The 15,828-nt window shown below is 41.8% G+C and overlaps 1 protein-coding gene across 1 annotated transcript; it reads right to left on the reverse strand.

The window, feature by feature from the left end:
• Positions 1-1,113: 1,113 nt before the first annotated feature.
• nid1 (nidogen 1) lies at positions 1,114-15,371 on the reverse strand. The gene is made up of 20 exons (XM_022743843.1): positions 15,061-15,371; positions 12,880-13,170; positions 12,575-12,801; positions 12,146-12,453; positions 11,862-12,002; positions 10,801-11,052; positions 10,292-10,492; positions 9,847-10,080; positions 9,516-9,653; positions 8,862-8,990; positions 8,304-8,447; positions 6,582-6,701; positions 5,886-6,107; positions 5,619-5,791; positions 4,713-4,839; positions 4,417-4,588; positions 3,471-3,628; positions 3,263-3,386; positions 2,339-2,451; positions 1,114-1,705 (listed from the first exon to the last, which is right to left on the reverse strand). The coding sequence occupies exons 1-20, from the start codon at positions 15,262-15,264 to the stop codon at positions 1,575-1,577; spliced, it is 3,609 nt and encodes a 1,202-aa protein (XP_022599564.1). The 5' UTR covers positions 15,265-15,371; the 3' UTR covers positions 1,114-1,574.
• Between the last annotated feature and the right edge of the window lie 457 nt (positions 15,372-15,828).

A 15,828-nucleotide genomic window follows, 5' to 3' on the forward strand; every position in this document is an offset into this window, starting at 1 on the left:
AATCACGTTGTGTAGCTATAGCCTAGGTCCTGACCTCCATCTTTGAAATAGCACACGTTTACTTCTTGCCACTAAACTGTTGCCTAAGTTTTCATTGTTAAACTCAAAATATTAACAGTATATACCTTTCAGGGTTTTATTTTTATTTTCATTTATTTACGTAATTTAGTAGTTTATTTGAGGGGTGAAGACATTTCACACGTTTGTTTGTAAAGTAATTTATAGTTGCATATGTAGACTACTATTACATCTAACATAAGTTGATTAATCATTTAATTGATAATTTTCAACTAGTCATATGCAACCAATAGTCATTTTTCCAGTCCACCTAGATTTTGGAGTTTTAGTCAGACAAAACAAGTAATTTAATTACATTACTTTGGGACAGTGCCAAACATTGGTTTCCTTGTTTGTTTTTTTCACTATTTCTTTCATTTAAATAATCAACAGATGAATCCATAATGAAATAATATTCAGTTGCAACCCTAACATGAATATTACGGTTTCAATAGCTCACGTGGTTAATACATATTTCGAGTTTACAAAGAGTCCCTTAATGCACCATGACGTAGGCAAGTGTCTCCCTTTCCGCGGCAGTTCACACTGTCGGTGGCCGCGTTTTTTGATTGGTTTAAAGCAGAAACGTCAACAACAAACCAAAAGTCTCCTTTCCAGAACTCAAAGGCAGCTTAAACAGCAGGCTACTACTTATTCAGAACGTAACATGGCTGGTCGTGAATCCAGGTGTTGTCCTTAGTAATTAAATCCTTCCGGTGTAACGTTTCGTCACTTCTTCAAGTGGTGGAGTCAGTTATTCAGGTAACTTCTATTTCATGAATTAGAAAAAAATATATAGGCTACTGTGGAAAATCCCTAGATTAATGTAGAAAAGGGGGAGCTGGAAATGCTACAATTTTAAGAATTTTATTGTCTTACCTTTCAAATATTTAGATCTACATTTTTTACATACAAATCTGCCTTATACCGTTCATTTATTCAACCATTGTAACTACCGTAAGGTTTTAGCAATTTGGGCCTATTATGTATTTGTAATACACTCTACCGAACACAAGATGTCGCTATTTTTATACTGAAGCCACAGACGTAGCAGACCACATGTTAGAAAAAGGTTTATTCTTTTGTTGCCCAGCATGTAAACTCATCCCACCAGCTTGTACAGACACTTGTAGTCCTATTCCACATTAATACTTCCATGAGATAACCTATGGGATAAACCAAACATGCCACAGTGTAACACAACTGACATGAGATGATGTCATGCATTGCTGTGATGAATTTCACATTAAATTATATATCCCTTGAGCTTTATTCTCAGTTTATGTGCACTCAGGAAAGACTTCAACATAATAGTGTTTATATTTACAATTCTGAAAGGCAAATGTGATCTTTGTAAAGGCAATGGAAAATGTAAAAAATGTAGATAAGCATAACATCGAGCAATAAAAGGCACAGTAAGTTCACCTCTGGTTTACAGTGGCATTTTCAGCAGCTATAGTTTAGTAATGCTGAGTGGCTCCTAATTTGCGGTCAAACATCCACACAACATCCTCATTTCAGTACCCGCTGTCTCTCTCCACACAGCCTGCACCCACTGCGTTGTTGGGACACTTGCAGGAGCGGCCAGTCGGTGTTGCTAAACAGAGGTGAGTGCAGCCCCCGTTGTTCACTGCACAGTGGTTTTGTCCTGGCGGAAGGGGAAAATAAACAAGCTCTTATCAATGCAGGACATCCTAGGGTATCTGTATAAATCATAAGCCACCATAGCAAGGAAGAGCAGGAAAAAGCCTCTTCACTGTTTATATAGCAGATATATACATACTTAAAAGAAACACATAGCAACATAGCAAACTCCAGATGTTGGAGGCCCCTCTCCCTTGACTCCACATTCCCTGGCCTTATGCATGCAGCCTTATCGTGAGGGGAGGATGAGGCCTGGTGCTGCACAGAAACATCAGTCATCCCTTCACTAAATGATGAATACCAAGTGCAGAATTCCTCCTGCTGCGTTCAGGTTGAGGAGTGAACCTGTGATTTTTCTGGTTTGCAATCAAACCTGGGACGCTAGGTACTGAAGAGTGGAGTGAATGAATAATAAGCCTGACTCAAAGGTAGCCCCCGAATGTACGGGTCAAGCTATTTCTAAAAATGGGTCTTTACTGGAGCTGCACATTGGAACTACAATACAAAAATGACCAGAGACATGAAAACATGTTTTTTCAACATCCCTATGGTAAAAGATATGTCAAAACTTTAAAAGTGCACAAGATCTTTAAGGTGAATATCTGCTCCCGTTGCACTCTCATAAGTGGCTTAATACCTGCAGGACACTGGGCATAGGCTGTGGTGATCCCGTATAACTTGGTCCGTTTCTGAGGCTGGAACTCGTCTGACTCCCTGCCGGCATTGCGATCTACTGCAACCACTCCATCCCTGTTGTAAACACAATCAGCGCAAGAGTTAAGGCATCCGGGACAGTCCCAGCTTGAGAAATGTTAGCATCCTGCCCCCCTGTGTTTTGTATAAAGTCTGTCAAGCATGAGTAAGGGTCAGGGTAGGTTTCTTAGCCATAACTAACATAGTTTGTTGTAAACTGTTGAAGTGTGTGCCTCCCCCACCACCACCACCTCTCAACCTTCTCCAGCCCTGAAAAGATCACAGGGAGGCCCTGGGTAGGTCACTCACAGACGCTGAGGCTGAGAAATTGCAAGCAGCTGCCACTTTTTAGATGCCTCCTCACCCCACATAAACACACACACACACACACATAAACACACACACACACAGACACATACACACACATAAACACACACACACACACACACACACACACACACACACACACACACACAGATACCCAGCCCCCGCTTTTTTGTAGTGACTAACATACAGAATCAGCCACATGGGAAGACAGCTCCAGGTTTCAGGGTGGGACTGTGCGAGTCTTGGAAAACATCAAGGGCTTATGCTTGAACTGTGGGGAGCTGTTTGACCTCTGACCTTTGACCCCTAGCTCTGGACTATTACATTGCACAGTGGATCGTGGATTAAGGCAGCATTAAGTCCTTGATGCTACAATACCTTTAGGTCTCAATTATAAACATCAAATTCCAGTGTGTAATAATTGAACTGTATCCAGGTTGTACTGAGTAACATGAGACATCTGACTGAATCCTTACTGCAACATCTGTGTGTAATAACCTTTTATGCTACTTCAAGTTTCAGTTAATACAATAAGTCAAACCTCTGCCAGTCAGTGTAGTAGATGTTCTTGCCGAAAGAAGTAATTCCAAAAGGGTACTGAATCCCCTCCATGACCTTTCTGCGATCACCCCGGCCAGGATGCATGCACTCCATTTTATGTGTGCCTACAGGCGAGAAATTACACTTAATGCTCATCACAAGGCAGACATCATTTCACAGATGAGTCATCTGTCTGAAATCTACAGTACCTGCATCTGCCCAGCAAAGCAGAGAGCTCTGAGAGTCATAAGCCAAGCCGTTGGGCAGGCCGAGATCGTCCTTCACCAGCACCCTTCTGTTGGATCCATCCATGTACGAGGTCTCAATCTTGGGAGCCTCGCGGTTCCAGTCAGACCAGTATAGATTTCTGTCATAAGAACAGGTGTGGAATCAGTTCATTATCAAACTGAGCAATAAACAATGAATTTAAATTGCTTAAATTGCTTTAAATTGTAAACTCAAACTTGTTGCTGAGATTATTGTGAGTACCAAAGTGAAAAGTCACTGTTAAGCTATCCAGTTTATGTTTACAAAGCTTTAAAGGAGTAGTTTGTTTTTTTTGCTTTTTGCTTTCTTGTCATGAGTTAAATAAGATGATCGGTACCACTCTCATATCTGTCCATTCAGTATAAGTCCATGATGAGCAGCTTTGGCTCTGTCCAAAGGTAACAGTGCCTCTGAAGCTCACTAAGTAACATGTAATATCTTATTTGTTTAAAGCTAAATTTAAGCATTTTGGGAAGCACACTTATTTGCTTTGTGCTAAGACGATTTTACGATTTTTTTTGTACAGATTAAACAAATTGAATATAGTGTGTTAATTAGTGAGCTTTGGAGGGGACGTCAAGTGGATTTTTTTTTAGGATTCGTTTAGATTTTGGACAGAGCTATGCTAGCCGTTTCCCTGTTTCCAGTCTTTATGCTAAGCTAACCTAACCAGCTGCTAGTTGTATCTAGTGTACAGACATGAGAGTGTATTTCCCAAAATGTTAAACCCTTCCTTTAAGCGCACACTGCCCAATCATAACTTAAAAGGGATGGATTTATGAATCAAATTTTCTTAGAACAAATCAACTTAAAAAAAAAATCATTTGAGATTACTATCTTGCAGTATGTTAAAGAAATAAGTTAGTAAAGTGTAAAAGTTTTACACACCCATTGGGAGGGTCAGTGATAACAGCACGGGGGTTGACAAGATCAGAGTCTATAATGACACGACGCTGAGACCCGTCCAGAGAGGCAACCTCAATGTGATCCTTCACAGAGTCTGTCCAGAACATAGTTCGCCCCAAGTGGTCAATGGCGATACCCTCTGGGCTATCCAAATCTGTTGAGAGGTTACATTTTATCATCAGTTTCTTTGTTTGATGTAAACAGTCTTCTATTTCATCAAAGGCTGAAAATGGAAGAGAACCAATGGTGTGAAGGATAACAGTGAGCAGTGACCCCACCTGATCTAATGACTGCAACTGGTTCTCCCCCCTGGATACTGGCCTTGCTGATTGAGGGAGATGTGATTTCTGTCCAGTAGACCATTTTCTCCACACAGTCATAGGCCACTCCAATGATTACCTTCTCCTGTGGAGGGGTCAACAGCCAATCTTTGAAGTGCACTTTGTTCAAACAAGAGTGGTCGGGGATAAAAACATTGAGCAGATGTGTTTTTTGACATTAACGTCTAGACATAAATCCAAACAAACAGAGCCACATACTCAGCATGAGAGACTCAGCCAGACCTCAGACCAGCTGGTTTGGAAATCAGTGTAACAAGAAATGCAGATTGTAATTCCAAAGATGTTGGACTGATGTTAGTAATTAGTGTGAATGTCTCCATGTGCCTCCAATAAAGTGCAAGCCTAGAATGCATGAAGCAGATGGGGAAATCGCAGAGCTAGAATGCTAGTATTAGTACCAGCAAGGGAACAGACGTTGAGTAAGAGGCTGAGCCGATGTTGTATACACTTAGGAGAAATCTGAACATACTGCAGCTTTTGTTTAGATTGTTTTCTCTGGTTTAATCTGACTGATCACACATACCAAAAATCCTGACTAAACACTGTGTCTGAGGTCAATTTCTGTCTTCTTAAACTTGGAGCTGCATTGCCCAGAAGTGCTAAGATCTTATAAGCATTTGTCTGTCATGTACAGACATAAATCCAGTAAATTATTGCCTTTTTTTTGATATGTCATAACACACATTTTAAAATCTCTCAGGAAAATGTTGGTATTAAGAGGAATAAAAATGTGGAATAAAACCAGAACTAAAATAAAACCAAAATAAAATGAAAATGGATCACACAAGACCACTCAAACTGCTTGTAGAGCCATGTCTCCAAAAGATAAGAAGAGAAACTTACAGGGAGGTGGAGGACAGCCTTGGCATCATCCTTTTTCATATCATAACCTTCCAGCGGGACGTGCTCTATCCTGCCGCTCTGGGCAAACAACAGGTGTGTTCCCGGAGGCAGGGGGTGGACATCAGGTCGAGGGGTGGGTCCGACAGGTGGTTCCATACCATCACGTTCGATACCTACCAAAGACAAACACAGAGAAATCAGGGGTCTCTTGGAGAAGAAACCCACCACCCTTCATCAAAATGTATCTGTGATGTGTGATTTACTCACACATTGGTCTGCTGCCAGGTCCAGAGCGAGTCCCAGGGATCTCCTGTCCATTTTGGTCCACGCACCAGCAGTGTCCCGTGCTGCCATGGCACTGCATTGGCTCATAGGCACCATGCTCATCACATGTAGGGATGTACTGTCCAACTGGAGGCCAGGGCCCCCGTGGACCAGTAGCACCCAGAAGACTTTCTCTGTGGTTCTCACATTGTGTTTTTGTCCTCTCTGAGGGGAAAAATGAAAAATTAGCTCCAAGCTGATCACAAGTCAGTGGCACAAACCTCATTCATAAGCTCATTTATATTTCCTTTTGTCTTCTGCTCTAAATTCAGCTCGACAAATACTCCCACATTCCTTATAAGGTATGACAAATTCCTTTTGCTATCCAGAAGAAAATGAAAAACAGGTTCCAGCTGGCACCAATATACCGTGGAGAGGAGCTCATTTCCAAGTGGAATAAATAATGCTGTGAACAATGCTGTGAATAAAAATGATCCGTTTTCTATTTTTATATTATTCAGCATGCAGCTACATCAAAGAAAACTATTACCGAACTGTCTGAACTCCCGCAGCAGACACCCAGAATAAACTTGTAGCAGCACAGACTGAATGTTGCAAGACTGAATATAAAACAGCAATGCACCGTTGAAGTAAGGGGGTTTGCTTGTCAGAAAGTGATGGCATATCAAAATGACTTACCTGGAGAGCAGTAGAAGCCATCACCATAGTAACCTGACTTGCACTGGCAGGTAAATGATCCCTGGGTGTTATAACACACAGCGTCCTGATGGCACCTGTTTGCCTGGCACTCATCTATGTCTTCAGGCAGAATAAAAGAGGATGAGTGAGGACAGAGAAGAGCCGGGCATCATAAGTGAAAAATATTTTCTGCACGTCCAATTTGTTGCGTCCTTTTATGGTCAGAGGTCCACAGCGTGATCTGGGTCCTCGGAGTGCAGAACATCAAGCGGAGGCGTGGAAAGAATGGAAACTATGAATGAGTACTACTGAGGGCCGGCCAAAAAAACTACACACCGACGCAGGACCTCCACGTTAGAAAAGCCCATCTGCTTTTCCAGTTTCCCTGTTCCACCACTGCAGATGTATTATGCAACCAATCTCACCTCCCCCAGTCCTGAGCAGACGGTTTAACATTTATAGCCTTAAATTCCATGTAATGGATTTAAAATAGTGAATACTTGTGTTAAAGGACCGTACTGTTCATTTTCATTTAGCCTGTTAGCCAAGAAATACTTCACTATACTACAACAATTTTCGAAGCATGTCGTTTCAACTTAATCATCATCACATGATAAGGCCATTTCAAGAAGAAAGAACTCCTTGAAAGCGTAACAATGGATGCTCTGAGACTCAAGATATCTGAGGATGAATTTCTAACATTTTCACTAACCGAAGCCACTAAAATCACATCATCTTCACAATGCCCTCGTCAGCTTATGTGTTTTTTTTGCCTTCCTCTACAACGATTCTCAACTAAATGTTCCTACTATATTACTATTCTGTGTTTAATCATTCAGTCATCTCATTTACGTAATGTTGCTGCCTATTTTATTCCTACTCCTTCTTAACTTAGAGACAGTTTACCTGAAAATGAAATGACTTTCAACCCGCAAAGTAGCAGCAGCAGCTCTGATTGGCCCACTGTTATGTGTCTGAACACTGTGGCCAATCAGAGCTGTTGCTTTGTGGATTGGATATCACGTCATTTTTATGCACACTGCTGACATTATAAAATTAACTACCTTTAAATTAAAACGTTCACAAAGTGGAAACTGGAAATGTTACAGAAGGAGACAAATGAATTAATTATAAATATAATGAATTAATAAAATCAATTAAAAAAAATCAGTTTCTAATAGCTTTTCTCAATGAATGAATGCATTAACTGATTATAAGTAACAATGCCTATAATTACATGATATAAAAAGCCTATAACTCATCTAGACACGCCAGGCTTCATAAACAAGTAGTCTCTACCAGCAAATTGCATTATCACATAATGATAATGTAACTTTGATTGACAAGTAAGTTGATTTTTACACTGCACTGCAATGAATGGCAGCCAGTGACAGAAACGGAATAAATCAGTCGTAAAATGTACATAGCTTAAATTGCTAGCAGTAATGAAGCATAAGTAATCAATAATGACTTAAATAGGCTAAACCACTAATATAGCCCTTTAAATCTAACGTTAATACATGTAAAGCTATTAATACTAAATGAATTTATTATAATATACTACAAGCACTGTATATTAATTAGATGCAATAACTACTGTTAATGTTGTATATTCTGTGACCTATGAATGAGGCTGAGTTTAGGTAACCTACAAACTAAAAGCAGTTTATTCCTATGATCCTTCTTTAGCACAAGCATATATTTAGAGTCTTTATGCAGTACCTTGGCAGATTCTACCATCCCCGATGAACCCTCGCAGGCAGGAGCAGATGTAGGATGAGCCGCCAGTGTAGCTGCACTGAGCGCGCTGAGGAATATCACAGGTATGTGTGCCTTCTTCACAGGCATCAACAGGCCGGTTAACCTCTGAGGAGGAGGAGAAAAGTGTGAAAACTGTCAAAATCTTGCAATTTTCTGTGGCTTCTTCAAGATTGTGAACTGTCTTGATGTGGTCTAAGGATGTATTATTTCCCCCAGGCCTGATGAACACGCACACACACACACACACATTTACACACACGTAATGGGGACCTAAAACTTAATTACACTTTCAACTAGATAATCTGTAAAATGATAATGTAACTGCACCACAGCTGGTTCAAAGTTGCATGTGTGTACTTATGATTAGTAAGTTCACATGTGGTTTGTGTTCCTCACAGTTGTCTTCTTAATATTTGAATACATTTTATTACAGTTTATGTCTGACCCTGTACATCCTAAACACCAGGTGAGATTTCTGAAATATGTAATTGTACATGGCAGCACACAAACACCACTTACCAGTGCAGGTCAGCCCATCAGTGCCGAACTGATATCCATCTTCACATTCACAGCGGAAGGTCCCAGGCTGGTTGTTGCAAATAGCATGGAAGCCACAGATCTGAGGATTCTCTCTGCACTCATCAATGTCTGATGAAGAGAAGAGCCAATATGCTAATAACTGCCACATTAGGTCCAAGTTTGAGTTTGAGCTCTGAAGTCTGGATCAGTGTCCTTCATTATCAGATGTTAGGAGATCAGAGAAGAGAGCTTAATTAGATGTCTTAATTACAAATGTTTCAAGATACCATCTGTCTGAAATACTTCCTTCCTTTTTCTACTGCATGTACCGAGGAGCTTCCTGTCTGAACTCGAATACAAAAGACCTCTGGTTCTATAGTATGTGGCCTGGGATTGAGGACCACGCTGGATATGTTAACCTGGTCTGGGAGTATGGGACACTTTGTTTACAATATGGGAGTCCCTCTGCTAATTGGCAAGATTACGCAGTTCCCCAGGAAGGAAGGCTCTAAACAGATGTGGAAATAGTATGATTGACTTGAAAGCAGAAAATAAATTGGTGGAGAGAATCAAGAGGCTACTACACCCTCTTTATTGACACAAACATTGGGGAAAAAAAGCCCTTTTTTATATCTTATCACATATCATTCTTACCATAACATGTGCGGCCATCACCATTGAAGCCAGAAGCACACTGGCAGGTGAACTGGTTCCCCTCTCCAGGTCGACAGACAGCGTTGGTGTCACAGCCGTGTCGTCCAGTGAAACATGGGTTCTCTTCTGGCTGCCCTCCTGAGAATTGAAGATGTAGGACAGTGTTGTTGCTAAACCATTAACTTGTGTGACTACATGAGAAAGACTTGTTCAACAACAGCCCTAACTTTTAGTAAAACCATCTCTCGGTCAGGATGTTATATGTTGCACTCCAGGAAGGAAATGAACACAGACCAAAACAGGATGACAAAAATAATATCCATGACCTCACCATTGATATCCCCAATCTTGTTGCTCATGGCGAACCGGATGAGTTCATTATTAGCGTCGTACATGACAAAGACCTGGTCTACGCTGAGCATCTGAGTAGGTTTCATGTCTCTTGAAGACTCGTCATGCTGGCAGCTCTGGAAGGTGATGGTCTGACGCCACTGATACGTCCTGGTGTCAGTGGAGCCATCGGGCAAGCTCACTACGTAGTCCCGAGTGGAGGATGAGGTGATCACTGGAAGGTATGATAGACAGGTAGGAAACAAGAGGATTATGGTTTCTCAATGTTCACTTTCTAAGGGTTTAGTTATGATTACAAAAGCTGAAAAGCCTTGGAAATTAAAATTAAGAGATATGGCCAAAGGCAAAAGATAGGAGAAACAACCCAGTGACATTTCTGTCAAAACAAATTCTTCTCTTGGTTCTCTGCTCAAGCTGTATCTTACAGTTGTTGCTGTACTGGTAGATCTCAGAGTAAGGGTCGATCTGTACGGTGGATCCACGAGGCACCTCAGGGACCCGGCCTTCCAGGGTGGTGCTCACCACCAGGTGGTCGTGCTCATCGATGCCTTTGAACTCCTGCCTGATGGTCAGCTTCTCGTTCCCTGGCAGAAAGGTCACCTCAGCCTGCCGTGTGAACTCCCCCCCTTCAGAGGACAGAGGAGAGGTTAACTTTAAGACCCTAGCCCTGGATGAACTTTGGCTCACCGCCGTCTGTCTGAGCTGAGGCAATGTGAGGGGAATTCAGCTGGATGGGATTCAGCAGTGAGTAAAACAGCAGCTGTATGGAAATATGTGCTTGTAGCAGCACTGACATTTGTTGACAGAGATTTGATCCTAAATCTTCATTTGTATCATTTTGTAACCAAGTGAAGCGTGAGAAAATTGCATGAAAAGCAGGTGGATGTCACATTATCAAATATTGTTAGTGCAGTAGTAGAACTTTTCCCCTCACCAATAATACTGAAGCCATTCTTGAAGCCCGGCTGCTCCAGAGCAAAGGCCCACCCAATCACACCACCCAGGGCCGACAGGGGCTGCAGTGAGGGCCCAAGAGTGTAAGGGATGTCACTGATGGCGACGTAGGATCGGCCATCATTTACCACAACATATGAGTGGAGATCGTTGCTTGTGAACTCCACGGGAGAAGGAGAGTTGCCCACATACACTTTTCCATGCACTTTACCATTTGTCCTCTGTGGTTTTCCTGCAAAAACAAACCAATACCATCAAAGTTATACAGAAGAATACAGAGAAGAGTGAGAATGTGTGAGGAAATCTGTGGAACAAGTGAAACTGTTAGGACAGATGCTAAAAGACTTCTCCAACATCCACAGCTGCTAGATATTAAGAAGAATTAATACATTACATAATGAAAATGTTCAGCTGTTATTTTTTAAAAGCTAACCTGGCAGATAGCAATACCATGTGATTGTCTTATGTAACTTTGTGTTTTAATGTGTTTTCAGACTGATACTGTGAATATACTGTGTTTAACTTTAACAATTCAGCTAAGGTATTACCTACAGAAGAATTGCAATTGTCAGTGTAATGACATTCGATAGAAAGGTAGCTAGCAAGCAGGGCTAAACTGTTAAAACTGTAGTATTTCTGTGACATTTTGGCTATTTCAGCTAGCCACACTAGCTAATTGTTTACCTTAAATTAGCAAGCGATGTCAGCCACTTCGATTAGTTAAGCTAAGACACAATTTTACAAAATAGGAAAAACCGTATTGATAAATTGGTAAAATTACAATGGAAATAACATCGCAGCATTACTGGCCTCAGCAACTAATGCAGCCTAATGTCTGATGTTATGTCTTGGTCTTTTATGTTTACTGTTATAATAAAAGCAAAAAATTCATAGCTGAGATTTCATGAAACTGTGTAAAGCTTGCCATAGACACACATGCATCGTAACTCATTTCTCTACTTTTCCTTGAAGCACTGATAATTTCAGCACTAAAGTTTTAATCTCTAAAATTAAAAGTCATCACTTAAAGAGGACACGTACCCTCTGCCACACACTGTAAACCATTCCCATAGAAGCCAGGTCTGCAGTGGCAGCAGTATCCACTGGAGTAGTCCTTGCAGTCAGCAAACTGGGAGCACTTATTCCTGTTGTTTGAACATGTCCCAAGGTTGTATGAGAACACTGAAAACGTAGAAACAGAATTCACAGTAAGAATTCACAGTAAGAATAACAGGAACAACTGATTCATTAAATAACTGTAATCTTCAAAATATACAGAACAATATACAGAACAACAAAAAAAAGGCTTTCTGCTGTCGACTCACCATCTACATTAATATCTGTGTCATCCACCACCACCACCACCTCTGGGTTATCAGGCTGATGGGGCTGGTACTGAACTGGGTGGACTTTGATCTGTCCCCCTTCTGTCTCATAGGGAGGGTATTCTACTTGTTGTCCATCTGTATACACAGGTCCTCTTGCATCAGTGGCCTCATCATAGCCATCAGGGGCCCCATGTGGTGTGGCCTCAGTTAGCAGGTCAGGGACCTCACCTGGAGCCACGTTGGTAAAAAAGGGAGAAGTTCCAATCTCGTACACCCATACACCCCGCAGGCCAGAGTTGGTCTTCCTGTCAGAGTTAAGTTTGTAGGATGAAAACACATTTTACAGTCACTGTTCTTGAAACATTATCAAGCCTTTAACACTGCAGGAAATTGTGCTCCTGTGCTGACGGATACTGATTGACTTACTCTGCTAAATCCCTGATGGATGCTTCGTCATCAGTGGTGGTGCGGTAGTATGGTCCCTGGTCGAAAAACAGGAAACCCTGGACCAAACCCTTACTGAAACCAGCATGCATGGTCACACCACTGTTGTCTGCAGGTGTGGAGGAAAACTGTATCCCATCCCTTGTATACAGCACAATAGCATACGAAGCGGTCTCCAGGGATGCAATAACCAGCTGGAAGGTGTTTCTCTGTGCGATAAAACATGAAAGGGGACGATCATGACCAGTTTTTTCCTTAGATCACTTGAATAACCATGTGATGCTCACCTTCTTGTCGATGCTTTGGGGTTCATGGGTGGCGACATCAACCCAGGTGATCACCACAGCATGGGTAGGATTGACTTCATCGTCCTCGGGGAAGGCTCTGTTGATGTGCTCGGCTGCCCGACGCAGGACTTCAGGACTGGAGTCTTGACGGTAGAAAACTTTACCCACACCATCACTTGTGTCCAGGTCTCCTTGCAGAGCCGCAATCATGCCAAACTTTGCAGGCATATTGCCAAGATATGTCGACTCGCTTGTTGGCTCTGCTGTGGCAACAAAACCATTGGTGTTGATCTGAAATTAAAAGCTTAAGTTGGTAATGGGCATAACAAGAAATGGATGATTGTAACGCTGTATGACTTTCTTTATGACACAACTAGAACTGTTTCACAGCAGAGGCAAAGCCAGTCCAGTCTGACCCACTTTGATCTTTATTTCAAACTCATTAGGCTAATGATCCGAGTCAGCTGCCATGTCCTACAAAAGCGCTACTGAACAAACAAGATGCCATTTAATGCAGATTTTACTCACTTAAGGTTTAATGTGAACACATGCTAGGCTTGTGAAAAAAGAAAGGCTGGGTTCATGTCAAAATCACACACACAAACACACACACACACACACACACTGCACATGGGGCTCCTCCACTTCCTGACCAGGGGAAAACAAGAGCACTATTCCTGGCCCAGGCCACACTGTTTCCTGTCCTTGCCCCTGACGAGCAGCCCCAGAGAGCCCGGAGATTGCACACTAATTTTCATTACAGAAACTTCCTGCCAAAATGGAAGATTGAGCTGGGAAAATGATCAGTGATCCCGATCTAACTGAGATAGTGCAGAGAGATCATTACGGCTAGTGAATATCCCAACATACCAGGGCTGGATGGAATATGAATCACACTCAGGAGGAGACAATAAAACCTGCTGATGATCAGAGAAAATGTTTTTTCTATTACCACGTCTGGTGTGAAAAGCATTACTGTTCCCGCACAGGGCACAGACAGTTGAGGGTAGACTGTCTCGTGAATGAAAACAAAAATCTTCAGGCCATCTTGACTGCAGGGGAGGAATACAGTATGTTTGTTGTGGCTGATGTTGGGATAACTTGGAGGTAGTCAGCAGTGGGGAAAAAAACCCCCTCAGACTGATTATCATAACAAGGAATTCAATATTTATTCTAAACCTCACAATCATGTGTTAATCATGACTTCATGCTGCACATCTCTAGTAGATCAACTCCTTGACTCAGACTCCATAAATGACAAATCCACTGATTAAAAACTTTATCAATTAATAAGACTGATCACATCTTAAGAAATTAAAGCTATAGATATAATGATCACTGCTTCAAGTAGACATCATCTAGTATAGACTACATTACTTTTTTAAATAAAACATGCGCAAGACAAATGTTGAGTTCCTGCCTTTCAAGGGAAATACCTAATTACTCTCTGATAGCATGTTATCCACATGCAGCACAATTAAAACAGAGATGCAGCATTTTTCTTTGAAAAGGAGAATCACAGGGAATAAAGGGCTGTTTGTCTGTCCAACACAATGGTGCAGCTTTCAGCTAGATGTTCCTGTTGGCTTTTTCCAAGTAATTTAAAAGCTCCACTTGGCAACTGCAAACAACAAACAATAAACACATGGTGTCTTTAATAATTAAGTTACAGACTAACCTCCAAAGTCACTAGTTTGTATAGGTTTCATACTGCATTTTATTTAGATATTGCAGGATGTTAAAGTTTTAAACATTTGGTTCAAATGAGCGTCTTTTGGTGACCACACTGTTATGTGACATGGCTGTTTTGGAATGCATGGTTGCAAAGTAAGATTCTTCCAGTACTTTGGTCTTTGTGTCAACAGTAAAATGATAACCTCAGGGGAAGCTCTAAGAATGTGTGGACACATACACTCTACAAGATAGAGCAGCCCTATGATAAGTAAATCAATATTCACAAATAGCCTACTATAAAAAGTCATACCCTGCCCCAGATACATTTTGCAACTTCCAGGCATTGTTTAAGTTTGCAATTACTGACCTCTTTTCACGTATATCTGCCTGGGGTTTCTAGGGAATGCGCAATTGCGCAAGATCGATGGACTGTCCACCCAGACCAGTAAATCCCACGCGTTTGTGTTAAAATACTACGATAGTCTACCAAGTAATGGGTTAACTTACAAAGATGCTGTCGAAAGTGCCATCATAAAATAACACTGGCTTCTGCAGTCCCAGTTGGTGCGTCTGGTCATTCCCCGGTTCCAGTAACTGGTCTCTTGCGCGTGGACCGAAAGCGAAAAGCTCTCCCCGCGTTATGGTCTGAACCGAGGCCACAAATCCTAGAAAACTCGCACAGACGAGCCATCCTCGCTCCTGCCAGCCCATTGTTCGTGTTTCAGAGTCAGTCGAGCTGTCCTGTGGTTTGTTCAAGCCAGGTTAGAGGAGAGTGACGCACAGGCTCCACTGAAGAAAGTTCAGACAGAGTTTGAGAAACGCGGGGCGGAGTTGAGAGGGGCGCTGAGAACACTGCAGAGAGAAATGAGAGGTAGCCTATACTCTTCCTTTCATTTTGTTCCTCAAACTAACTCCTGAAGTGATGTGGTTTTTGGTTTGAGCTGAGGGTCAGTTTGGCACATTTAACCTGCATTTAACCTGCAGTGATGGTGTTTGGCCCACTTTGAAAAACAAAAACAAGAACATGACATTACATTAGATACAGGGTCTAGCTGAGGACAGAAGTCAGTTCCACATCATATCCTTTTATTGAAATTCTTCAAGCTCATTGTTCCTATGTTGCCAACACAGTAGAAAGCAGCCGTCTCTGTTTGGATGATAAGGTATTATAATACAGGGGGCACTGTGTGTGAGGTCTAAGGGTCTTCAGAGGGACAACACTGAAGCTGTATTGGCAGGTTTGGATACAGGCCAAGGGGCCATCAGAGCATAGAC

This window comes from Seriola dumerili, unplaced genomic scaffold, assembly GCF_002260705.1.
Source record: "Seriola dumerili isolate Sdu_G_001 unplaced genomic scaffold, Sdu_1.0 BDQW01000073.1, whole genome shotgun sequence".
Taxonomy (NCBI): domain Eukaryota; kingdom Metazoa; phylum Chordata; class Actinopteri; order Carangiformes; family Carangidae; genus Seriola; species Seriola dumerili.

Coding starts and splice junctions, on each gene's coding strand:
- nid1 (XM_022743843.1), bottom strand. CDS start 15,264: ATGGGCTGGCAGGAGCGAGGATGGCTCGTCTGTGCGAGTTTTCTAGGA. Junction 13,171..15,060: donor GCACTTTCGACAGCATCTTT/GTAAGTTAACCC, acceptor TTTTAATTTCAG/ATCAACACCAATGGTTTTGT. Junction 4,840..5,618: donor AGGCTGTCCTCCACCTCCCT/GTAAGTTTCTCT, acceptor ACCCCTCCACAG/GAGAAGGTAATCATTGGAGT.